The following is a 13,119-nucleotide window of genomic DNA, read 5'->3' on the forward strand; positions in this document are numbered from 1 at the left end:
CTATTTCGATGCTGCTACCAAGGAAGTAAGAGAGACAAAAGGAAATCTGCCAGGGCAGTTGTTATTGATAACAGCTCATGAAAGAGAATGAGAGAGAGACACAGCTAAGGTGGAACGCCTCCTACTAACAAAAGAGGAGAGGAACCATTGATTACTGCTATTGTCCTTTGGAGAAGGATTGTGTACTTGGTACTGTTCTATTCATTGAAACCCCTCAGGGGGCAACCAGAGGGGGCTGGTTTGATGGGTTACATCATCCCAACCTGATTGACAACTGAGACCCCGTGAGTGGGGATAAAAGTGAGGTCTTGGGTAACACCCCTCAGACGCACCAGGAGTAACGCTAGTGAGCATCAGAACCCCCATGAGACAGAGTGGGAGATCGGAGACCGAACGAAGGGTTGGTAAATTTTAACTCATAGTGTTTTGTAGCGAGACCGGTGGTGGCTTGTGTGTGCGTCCACCCTTGCCTGGGTGACGAGTCCACCACGGAAGAACGATCTAGCTAAAGGACGGAGGGGTCATACGTGAATGGCCACAACAACAATGCATCGATGGATCAAAATCGTAAAGGAAGGTTGGCAAGATAATAGCTGTTACTGTTCACACGTTTTCTCTCTCTCTCTCTCCAACAATTGCAACACATCGACAAACAACTATCGCAGCCTGCATGAACTGAACTGAATTTTATATTTCCATCTGACAATTCATTATCCCCAGACAACGGTAGAACTTGTTTCATTAGTGATTATTATTAGACCCGCACTTTTAGGTTTAGTATTGCTAACGTATATTCTCTGTATATTTGCATTGATATTATTTTGTCTATTTTTGCTAATAAATATTGTTGAAAATAGTATCACCAGACTCCAACGGACACTTCTATCTTTGCTGGTAAGACACCCAGTTACGGGGTACGTAATAAGCTCAAGTATATTCTCACCTTCCACCTGTATTGAATTATCCTGCTTAATTATTGCCATCTTCAACAATACCACAAAATACATCTTAACCTTGTCTGTCCTGTCAGCAATCCACATTCCTTCATCTTCTCATCTATTGCCCCCACTCATTCCTTGTCATAGTAATTCCCCATGAAAATACAGGCAATGCAACATCTATCCTTCCCTCCATTCAGGGACTTAGTCTTTCATTTGAAGGAATGCATCTCACTCTTTTTTCTTTTTTGAGAGTTTCAGTAGTATACAAGACAACAGTGTGACCCGTTGTGACATCCTTTGAGAGAATTGTTATCGAGCTGCCCTTTTGCTCCGCTTGGTGTCGCTGCTGAGGCTGACCGTGCACATGCATCGTGGTGTCAACAGAGATTGTAGTGCACCTGTGGGAAGTGGTGTCTGAGCACACTTGTTTGCTTAAACATCAGCATACTGGTTTCAACTTTACACTTGGAAATTATTTTACTCAAAAATTGCATGTGCTAAAACAAGTGCAGGGAAGAATAAAAGCCAAGACTGCCCAAATAATGTTAATTATAGTGGCATGGTATGTAGTTTATGCTTTATCAGAGTTCACTGAGCTTCATGAGAAGGGCAAGGCAGGCCAAAAACATCCTGCATTAAATTGGTTGAACAACCTGACAAGATTGCAATATGTCATTCAGACATCAAAAAAGATTCTGCAAATGCTGGAAATTCACAGCAACACACACAAATTGCTGGAGGAACTCAGCAGGTCAGACAGCATCTGTGGACAGTTGACGTTTCAGGCAGAGATCCTTCTTCAGGACTGAATCTCATCAGTCTAATTTCCCTGAAGGTTATTCTCACATTGCCTTCCCCATTTTAATTCTTCTTCCATTTACATACATTGGGCATAATTTATAATGGTCAACTAATTTACCAGCACGTCCTTAGAATGAGGAAGAAAACTGGAGAAGCTGCAAAAATCCTGACAGTATATATTCATACACCAACCACCCAGTATTTGCAAAAACAGGCCCTTCGGCCCTTGGCTGTGCCAAACCATTTTTCTGCCTAGTCCCACTGACCTGCACCCAGTGGACCCACATTTACCACTTCATCTGGCAGCTTATTCCACACTTCCACCACTCTCTGTGTGAAGAAGCCCCCCCCAATGTTCCCTTTAAACTCCCCCCCCCCACTCTTAACCCATGTCCTGTTTTTTTTCTCCCCTAGCCTCAGTGGGAAAAGCCTGCTTGCATTCACTCTATACCCCTAATTTTATATACCTCTATCAAATCTCCCCTCATTCTTCTACGCTCCAGAGAATAAAGTCCTAAGCTATTCACAACCTTTCTCTGTAACTCAGTTTCTCAAGTCCCAGCAACATCCTTGTAAACCTTCTCTGCACTCTTTCAACCTTATTAATATCCTTCCTGTAATCAGGTGACCAAAACTGCTCACAATACTCCAAATTCAGCCTCACCAATGTCTTATACAACCTCACCATAACATTCCAACTCTTATACTCAATACTTAGATTTACAAAGGTCAATGTACTAAAATCTCTATGACCCTATCTACCTGTGACACCACTTTTTGGGAATTAAGTATCTGTATTCCCAGATCCCTCTGTTCTACTGCACTCCTCAGTGTTCTACCGTTTACTTTGCATGTTCTACCTTGGATTCTCCTTCCAGAGTGCAATACTTCACACTTGTCTGCATTAACCTCCATCTGCCATTTGTCAGCCCACTTTTCCAGCTGGTCCAAGTCCCTCTGCAAGCTTTGAAAACCTTCCTCACTGTCCACTACACCTCCAATCTTTGGATCATCAAATTTGCTGATCCAATTTATCACATTAAACTCCTTTTCACTATATCTGCTGTTAACTTCTTTATAAAATGAAGAACTGAGGATGTGAAGTTGGTCAATATAATTTGTCAGCACCATCACCTTGATAAATCTGTATTGCAATTCCATTAAGTTTAGTCTATCATTCCTAGGTTGCAATGTATGAATTGAACATCTCTAAGGGGAAGGGAAAACACCGTTAGTCTTTTAATTACCTGATGGGCATTTTTGTGTTGACAGAATTTCTCTTCTTCGATATCATCTAAACAAACTTCTTTTTGCACAAAATATAACCTGGCTGTTGCAGGTTCAGATATTAAGATTAGTGAGAGGTATTGTCTTCATATTTGACTCTCAAGTCTTTCAGAGTGATGTTAGATTTTAAATTACTGCACAACAGTCACAAACTTAATGGAATACAGCTTATTCAATTAGCACAATGGCTACTTAACTAGCAATGATGAATTCATAGAACAAAATCCTTGAGCAATCTATTTGAATATATTTATCATTCTGCTCCTATAACTTGAAATGGGGATATTTTTATTTTCAGCCATGCCTTTCCAACAACCCTCAACAAACACGATTAACGCTAACCTAATCACAGGACAATTTACAATGACCAATTTATTTACCCGGTCCATCTTCAGACTGTGAGAGGAAACCAGAGGACCAGGAGAAGCCTCACAAATTGAAAAGGGAGGATATACTGAGACTCCTTACAGAATGGCACCGGAACACACAAGCTGAAAAAGCATCACGTTAATCGCTATGTTATTGTACTGATAAATCCCAGTGTAATTTATGCATGGTACAAATTATACTAGAAGAATCTGAGATTGAAGAAAATTAATACAGGACAATAGAGCCAAATATATTTTCTTGGATGTTATTAGATTCTTCACAATTCTTGTGTATTAAGTTCATAACTGGAAGAGTTTTCAAACTAAAGACAGGTTATGAATAGAGAATTGTCCCAGCACTTACCAGAAAATTAATATAGGCTCTGGTGCATAGAATTTAAGATTAGTAAACTTAGTCTGAGAGGGCTAACCAAATTCAGAAGACCATCCACCCTTCCCTCATGTGAACAGTTGCTAAAAACAATAAAGCAATAATAGAAATATAGAAAACCAACAGCACAATACAGGCCCTTTGGCTCACAATCCTTTGCCAAAAATGTATTAACTTCACAAATTACCTAGGATTGCCAATGGCCCTCTATTTTTCTAAGCTCAATGTACCTGTCCAGGAGCAACTTAAAAGACCGTACTGTAATCTGTCTACACCACAGTCACTAGCAGCCCATTCCATGCACTCACCACTCCCTGCACAAAAACTTACCCCGACATCTCTTCTGCACCTACTTCCAAGCACCTAAAAACTGTGCCCTCTTGTGTTAGCCATTTCAGCTCTAGGAAAAAGCCTCTGACTATCCACACGATTGATGCCTCTCATCATCTTATACAACTCTATCAGGTTCATCCATCCTCCAATGAGAAAAGGTCAAGTTGACTCAACCTATTCTCGTAAGGCATGCTCCCCAATCCAGGCAACATCCTTGTAAATCTCCTCTGCACCCTTTCTACAGTTTCCACATCTTTCCTGTAGTGAGGTGACCAGATCTGAGCACAGTACACCAAGTGGGGTCTGACCAGGGTTCTACACAGCTGTAACATTACCTCTCTGCTGTTGAACTTCTTAACCAGAGTCAATCTATGGACACAGACCCGATCCCTCTGATCCTCCACACTGCTGAGTCTCACCATTAATACTATATTTGACCTACTAAAATGAAGCACCTCACACTTATCTGGTTTGAACTCTGCCACTTCACAGTCCAGTTTTGCGTCCTATTGATGTCTTGTAACCCTTTGACAGTCCTTCATACTACCCACAACACCCCCAACCTTTGTGCTATCAACAAATTTACTAACCCATCCCTCCACTCCTCATCCAGGTCATTTATAAAAATCACAAAGAGAAGGAGACCCAGAGTAGATCCCGGAGGTACACCACTGATCACCGACCTCCATGCAGAATACAACTACTCTTTGCCTTCTGTGGGCAAGCCAATTCTGGATCCACAAAAAAAGTCCTTTTGGATCCCATCAACACACACAAAATGCTGGGAAGAGGGGCATAAACAGAAGTTAGATAAGTCAATATTCATGCCATCAGGTTGGAGGCTACCCAGCTGGTATACAAGGTGTTGTTCCTCCAACCTGAGTGTGCCCCTCCTCCTCTCCTTACCCCATCCCTGATATACTTAGCTTTTCTCCCCCTCCTTTTTTTCTCTTTCTGCCCATCACTCTGCCTGTTCTCCATCTTCCTCTGGTGTTCCCCTCCCCTTTTCATTCTCTCTAGGCCTCCCGTCCCATGACCCTTTCCCTTCTCCAGCTCTGTATCCCTTTTGCCAATCACCTTTCCAGCTCTCAGCTTCACCCCACCCCCTCCGTTCTTCTATTATTTTGCATTTTCCCCTCCCCCTCCTACTTACAAATCTTTTACTATCTTCCCTTTCAGTTAGTCCTGATGAAGGGTCTCGGCCCAAAATATCGACAGTGCTTCTCCCTATAGATGCTGCCTGGCCTGCTACGTTCCACCAGCATTTGTGTGTTGCTTGAATTTCCAGCATCTGCAGATTTCATGTTTGCTTTTGGATCCCATGCCTCTTTACTTTGTCAATAAGCCTTGCATGGCATACTTTATCAAATCCATATACACTCTACCTTCATCAATGTGTTTAATCACATGCTCAAAAAATTAAATCAGGCTCATAAGGCATGACTTGCCTTTAACAAAGCAATGCTGTCTATTCCTAATCATGTTATGTCTCTCCAAATGTTCATAAATCCTGCCTCTCAGTATTTTCTCCATCAACTTACCAACCACTGAAGTAAGACTCACTGGCCTATAATTTCCTGGGCTATCTCTACTTCCTTTCTTGAATAAGGGAACAACTTCGCAACCATCCAGTTCTCTGGAACCTCTCCTGTCCCCTTTGATGATGCAAAGATCATTACCAGAGACTTAGCAATCTCCTCCCACAGTAGCCTGGGGTATATCCCAGTGACTTATCCAACTTGATGCTTTCCAAAGGCTCCAGCACATCCTCTTTCTTAAATGTCTATATGCTCAAGCTTTTCAGTCCACATAAGCCATCCCTACAATTGCCAAGATCCTTTTCTTTTCCATAGTAAATACCGAAGCAAAGTATTCATTAAGTATCTCAGCTATCTACTCCGGTTCCATACACACTTTTCCACTGTCACATTTGATTGGTCCTATTCTCTCATGTCTTATCCTCTTGCCCTTCAAATACTTGTAAATGCCTTGCAGTTTTCCTTAATGCTGCTCACCAAGGCCTTCTCATGGCCCCTTCTGGCTCTCCTAATTTCATTCTTAAATTCCTACCTGCTAGCCTCACATTTTTCTAGATCTCTATCATTAGTTTTTTTTTGTACCTTTCATAAGCTTTTCTTGACTAGATTTTGTACACCATCAGAGCACTACACAAATATCCCCTGAACGTTTGCCACATTGCTGCCGTACAGTTCCCTGAGAATATCTGTTCCCAATTTATGCCTGATAGTTTCCAAATTTCTGCTGATTTCCCCTTACTTTCCGAACTTGTCTGTTCCTGTCCCTCTCCAATGCTATGGTAAAGGAGATACAATTGTGATCACTATCTCCAAAATACTCTCCCACTGAGAGATCTGACACCTAACAGGATTCATTTCCCAATACCAGATTAAGTACAGCATCTTCTCTTGTCGGCTTGTAAGGATTTCCTTACATATTATGTAAGGAAACCTTCCTGAATGCACCTAACAAACTCCATCCAGGATTCCTTGCTCCAGGGAGATGCCAATCAATATTGGGGAAATTAAAATCTCCCACCACAACAACCCTATTATTATTGCATCTTCCCAGAACCTGTCTCCCTATCTGCTCCTCAATGTCCCCTTTACCATTAGGAGGTCTATTAAAAAAAGTGGTGTTATTGACCCCTTCCTGTACCTAACTTCCACCCACAGAGACAATCAATCCCTCCATGACTTCCTCCTTTTCTGCAGCTGTGACACTATCTCAGATTAGCATTGCCACGCACCCACCTGTTTTGCCTCCCTCCCTGTCCCTTCTGAAACATCTGAAGCCTGGCACTCTAAGTAGCCATTCTTGCTCCTGAGCCATCTAAATCTCTGTAATGGCCACAACATCATAGCTCCAAGTACTATTCCACACTCTAAGCTCATTGTCTCCTGGTACAGGCAATAATCCTAAGATTACTTACTACCTTTGAGGTCCTGCTTCTCAACTTCCTTCCCAATTCTCTGGAGTCTGTTTTCAGGACCTCCTCCCTTTTCCTATCTTTGTCGATGGTACCATTATATACCACAACCTCTGGCTGTTCACCTTCCCACTTCAGGATATCGTGGACAGATGGCAGCTGGGAGGCAAATTACCATCCGTGTTTCTTTCCTGTGTCCACAGAATCTCCTGACCCCCTAAATATAGATAGAGTAAGTCAGATAATACCTTGATTCAGTTGTTAGAAAGAAACTAGGACTGTGAGCCTATGTTTTCAGCAGGGCCACATCAAACAGCACTCACTTTCCTTTACTAACTGTCTTATTTGTTCCATCCAGCAGTATACTTCACAGAGGAGCCAGCTATTCTTCCCTTTACCAACCTCTCCAATGAAGATCTATTCTATTGGTTAGTGGAACTTGGAAGAGTAAGGTGGTTTACTGATTTAAAGCAGTCAATAGCATCCCTGATTTAGAATAGAAAGGAAGGAAACAAATATAAACTTTTTAGTTTGCTTTACAGCAGCATAAATACACACATTTAATTTTAGATATTTATTAATTTCATTGAGTTTGTTTTGAAACAAATATGAACTGTCAAATGCTCTACTGTTGACAACACTGATGTTTTTTTAGCTCTCCACTTCAGTTGATTTGCATCTATGTTGGCCGTTCACGGGGTCTTGTGACAATGTTCCACCAGAGTGGAGGCAAGTCACCTTCTTTACGAGCCGGAGGCAGAAGCTCACTCTTGGGATTGTCGGCCACTTCACTTTGCAGCTGTTTTACCTGCAGGAAGGAAACAAGGCGTTACACTTTACTTCAATCCCTCTGATACTGCACTAACTTCACAATTCCAACTGACACACCTATCTTTGCTCTCCACACAGAGCTCATTCATTATGTTTATGAATATCACTGGCAAGACATGCAATACAATAATACAAAACAAACCTTGGATAAAAACATGCAGCTTGATCAATGTTTTAGTGGCTAGAGGGAAGAGGCAGATATTCTCTCCCCCCACCAACCAAGTAACTCCACAATAAAGACATGGAAGGGAAGATAATTCCACTGCAATCAACAACGCTACAAGACATGTGTATACTAATGGCCCACTCAACAGTAAATGTACCTCTGATCAAAGTAATAATATTAGTTGATAACTAGTCAGTATTATCCTATATCCTCCACCCGTTCTTCCTAACTATTCAATTCCATGTGGTCAATAGTTACTCAAACAATATACTGCCACAATGCTTTGTTACAAAGTGCTTATATTATATTACACAGCTGTTCCAAAATATTTTCATACTTGTGAGATAGCAAAAGACTTTCTTTTCGAGGGTTACAACACAGGTGGTGGTTATTTGGTTTTGCTGTCCTAAATGTTACTAATCTTACAACTAGATTTCCTAATCACTAGAAATTATATTTAATCTACCTTCTTTCTCCTGTATCATTTCAGGAGCCTGTGTCAAACATGCACATTTTATTCCAATAAAAACGCTCACAAACTCAAGGATTTCTTCACAGCTGTTCCCGTTGTTACACAATGAGCAACCCTTTATTACACAAAAGTACATTTAGTGAGAGATACAGCAAGCCCTCATCTTCTGAAAGTTGCTGTGGATGGTAAAAAAAATCAGAAGCAAATCAACTCCTCCCAATAATATGCAGGAAATCAACAGCAAACCATAAGGTGAAACTTGCAAGTCAATTATCCAATTGTCATTGCTGCCAGAAACCAGAAAAAAAGTGCTTAAATTTTACTTTTAAGTGGCTTATTTCAGATTTCCTATTCATCCAATGGAAACAACTGTGAAATGTTAACGGTGTTCCACAATAAAAAAAACTGCCAGATGTATCAGCATCGTACCAGATGACTGGAAAATTGCAAATATTACCGCACTATTTAAGAAGAGAGGGAGGCAGCAGAAAGGAAACTACAGTTGGCCCTCCTTATCCGCAGGGGATTGGTTTTGGGACCCCCCCACTGATACCAAAAAACGCAGATGCTCAGTCCCTTATTTAACCTGTCTCAGTGTAGTGGTCTTTAAGACCCAGTGAAACCCTAGACTTTATTTAACATGTCTCAGTGCAGTGAACATTAGGACCTGGCGCAGCTCTGAATCCGCAATGTTTCTGTTCACAAGAATAATCACGATCACAGTTGAAAATAAAGTGGAAGTAATAAAGCGATCAGAACAATTTTAATGGAGCATGTGAAAGGCCCTGCCCCGATGAAAGCTACAATTATTACTAAGCAAAGCAGTGGTTTAATTATTGAAATAAGTATGTTTAAGTTTTATATGCATAGAAGGATAAAATATATACTATATACTAAGAAAAACATTTTACTGACACCGACTTCAAATCTGACTTAAAGACGGACTCAGGAATAGAACTCATTCATAACCCGGGGACTGCCTGTACTTTTAATTAATCTCTAGATTACTTATAATACCTAATACAATGTAAATTGTGTAAACAGTTGTTATACTGTATTGCTTGGGGAATAATGACAAGAAAAAATAGTCTGTACATGCTTAAACAACGAGTGCCGGAGAGAGAACTTCCTGGTTTTCCCAATCCGCGGTTGGTTGAATCTGTGCATGCGGAATCCATGGATAAGGATGGCCGACTGTATAGACCTGTTAGCCTGACATCAGTGGTTGGAAAGTTGTTGGAATTGATTGTTAGGGATGAAATTACAAAGGCACATGAGATGAAAGGAAAATCCTGCCTGACGAAACAACTGCAATTTTTTGAGGAGATTACAAACAGGGTAGACAAAGAAGATGTGGTAGATATGATACACTTGTATTTTCAGAAGGCCTTTGACAAGGTGCCACATATGAGACTGCTTAGCAAGATAAGAGCCCATGGAATTATACGTAAGTTACTAGCATGGGTGAAGCATTGGCTGATTGGCAGAAAACAGAGTGGGAATAAAGAGATCCTATTCCGGATGGCTGCTGGATACCAGTGGAGTTCCACAGGGGTTAGTGTTGGGACTGCTGCTTTTTACGATGTATGCCAATGATTTAAGAGTATGGGATTAATGGACCTGTGGCTAAATTTGCTAATGATACAAAGACAGGTGGAGGACCAAGTAGTGTTGAGGAAACAGGGAGCCTGCAAAGAGACTTAGATAGTTTAGGGGAATGGGCAAAGAAGTGGCAAATGAAATATAATGTAAAGTTTACTGTCAAGCACTTTGGTGTTAGTAATAAACGGACAGACTATTACTTAGATGGGGAGAGAATTCAAAATGCAGAGATGCAAAGGAACTTGCTTTGTGGATCCAGAATTGACTTGCCCACAGAAGGCAAACAGTGGTTGTAGACAGGTCATACATGGAGGTCGATGATCAGTGGTGTGCCTCAGGGATCTGTACTGGGACCCCTTCTCTTCGTCAATTTTATAAATTATCTGGATGAAAAGCGGAAGGATGGGTTAGTAAATTTGCTAATTAAACAAAGGTTGTGGGTGTTGTGGATAGTGTGGAGGGCTGTCAGAGGCTACAGCAGGACATCGATAGGATGCAAAGCTGGGCTTAGGAGTGGCAGATGGAGTTCAACCCAGATAAATATGAGGTGGTTCATTTTGGTTGGTCAAATATGATGGCAGAATACTAATGGCAAGAAGCTTGGCTGTGTGTTGAATCAGAGGGTTCTTGGGGTCCGAGTCCATAGGACACTCAAAACTGGTGTGCAGGTTGACTCTGTGGTTAAGAAGAAAAACGGTGCATTGGCCTTCGTTAACCATGGAATTGGGTTTAAGAGGTAATGTTACCTCTTAGGACCCTGTTCAGCCTGCACTTAGGAGTACTGTACTCAGTTCTGGTCACCTGACTCCAGGAACGATGTGGAAACTATAGAAAAGGGTTCAGAGGAGATTTACAAGGATGTTGTCTGGATTGGGGAGCACGCCTTATGAGAATAGAGTGAACTCAGCCTTTTCTCCTTCGAGCGGTGGAGGATGAGAGGTTACCTGATAGAGGTTTATAACAGGCATTGATTGTGTGGATAGTCAGAGACATTTTCCCCAAGACTGAAATGGCTAACATTAGAGAGCACAGTTTTACAGTGCTTGTTAGTAGGTACAGAGGAGATGTCAGGGGTAAGTGTTTTTTTTTTTAAAACGCAGATAGTGGTGAGTGCATGGAATGGTCTGCTGGCCATGACGGTGGAGGCAGATATGGTAGGGCAAGAGACTCCTGGATAGGTACGTGGAACTTAGAAAAATAGAAGACTATGGGTACCCCTAGGTAATTTCTAAAGTATGTAAATGTTCGACACAGCATTGTGGGTCGAAGGCACTGTATTGTGCTATAGGTTTTCTATGTTTCTATACCCTAAAGGTTAACCTCCAGGTTGAGTCGGGAGTCCAGGTGAAGAAGTGCAATGTTGGCATTCACTTCTAGAGATGTAGAATATAAGAGCAAGGATGTGATGTTGAGGCTCGATAAGGCACCCGTGAGACCAAACTTAAGAGTATTGTATGCAGCTTTGGGTTCATTATTTTAGAAAGGATATACTGATGTTGGAGAGGGTTCAGAGAAGATTCACAAGAATGATTCCAGGAATGAAAGGGTTATCGTATGAGGAACGTCTGGCAGCTCTTGGGCTGTATTCCCTGAAGTTCAGGAGAATGAGGGGGGGATCCTCATAGAATCATTCCAAATGTTAAAAGGCCAAATGGCAAAGTTATTTCCCATGGCAGGGGAGTCTGGGGCAAGAGTTCAGGATTGAATGACATCCATTTAGAACAGAGATGCGGAGAAATTACTTTAGTCAGAGGGTGGTAAATCTGTGGAATTTGTTGCCACAAGTGGCTGTGGAGGCCAAGTCACTGGGTGTATTTAAGGCAGAGATACATAGGTTCTTGATTAGTCAGGGCATCAGAAGGTATTGGGAAAAGGCAGGGCAGTGGGATGACTGGAAGAATTGGATCAGCCCATGACTGAATGATGCAGCAGACACGATAGACCAAATAGCCTACTCCTGCTCCTATAACTTATGGTCTCCTGTGTTTTTCCTCTTCCTGCACCCATCCACCCCCAAAGAGCAGACCAAACTCTCGTTAATTGACATGAAGTAAAGATCCTGCAAAGATTCATTGAGTGACTGTGGAACTCTGTATTTGGGACAAAGATCAGCCAAGCAGCTTACAAGATCTGAATTTTAGATGGAGAGGCAGGCAGAGTTTTATGAAAAACTCGATTAGCATCAATGTTCCCATAGAGAATTTGTAATTTGTAATGACCAGTGTAAGCAAAAATTTGTGCTGTGCAATTTTGTGCCCAGTGACAACAATGTGCACAATTTTAATTTTACACAAAGTCAAATTTCCAATCATCACTCCACTTCTTCCCACTTGCAAATTCTCCAGCAATTTTTGCATCATGACAATACACACAGTTAACACTAGCTACAATATTTCTTGTAGCTGCACATTCCTGACCTCATGAGCTTTCGGTGTGGCAGTTTCTACTTTTTCATTAAGCCAGTCCACTTTAAGCGAACTCGCAGTTCTTTTGTGCTTCACACATTTTGCTTCTTTGGTAATCAATAGTTTCTTCAATAAAAACAATATAAATAAGCCAGTTCTAAAATCTGGAGACAAATCATCACTGTCTGCATCAGAAACCGGAAAAGGAAATGTGATTGTGTACAACCGTGAAATACACTTAACATGCCAATGAGGTTTGATGTGCAGTTTAAATTCCTTTGTGCACATACGCACACCTTGGAGGGAACTTCAAGGTGGAAAGTGTGCTTACTGGCTGCAAAACTGCCTGGTATGGGAACACCATAGCTTTTGTGCAGAAAATCCTACAAAAGGATTTGACCCAGTACATCATGGGTAAAATCTTCCCAGCCACTGAGCACATCTAAATGAAACATTGCCGTAGAAAAGCAGCATCCATCATCAAAGATCCTCACCACCCAGTCAATGCCCTCTTCTCAATGTTGCCATCAGGTAGAAGGTACAAGAGCCTCAGGACTCGCACCACCAGGTTCAAG

General features: G+C 41.5%; 1 protein-coding gene across 1 annotated transcript in view; it reads right to left on the reverse strand.

Moving 5' to 3' along the window:
- Positions 1-7,627: 7,627 nt before the first annotated feature.
- Positions 7,628-13,119, reverse strand: part of ndufb9 (NADH:ubiquinone oxidoreductase subunit B9) — an 81,319-nt gene continuing 75,827 nt past the window's right edge. The window contains exon 4 of the mRNA XM_059971006.1: positions 7,628-7,876. Within this exon, the coding sequence (XP_059826989.1) occupies positions 7,748-7,876 (129 nt within the window). The 3' untranslated portion in view covers positions 7,628-7,747. The remainder of the gene's footprint in view (positions 7,877-13,119) is intronic.

The sequence above is a fragment of the Hypanus sabinus genome, chromosome 1 (genome assembly GCF_030144855.1).
Source record: "Hypanus sabinus isolate sHypSab1 chromosome 1, sHypSab1.hap1, whole genome shotgun sequence".
Lineage (NCBI taxonomy): Eukaryota > Metazoa > Chordata > Chondrichthyes > Myliobatiformes > Dasyatidae > Hypanus > Hypanus sabinus.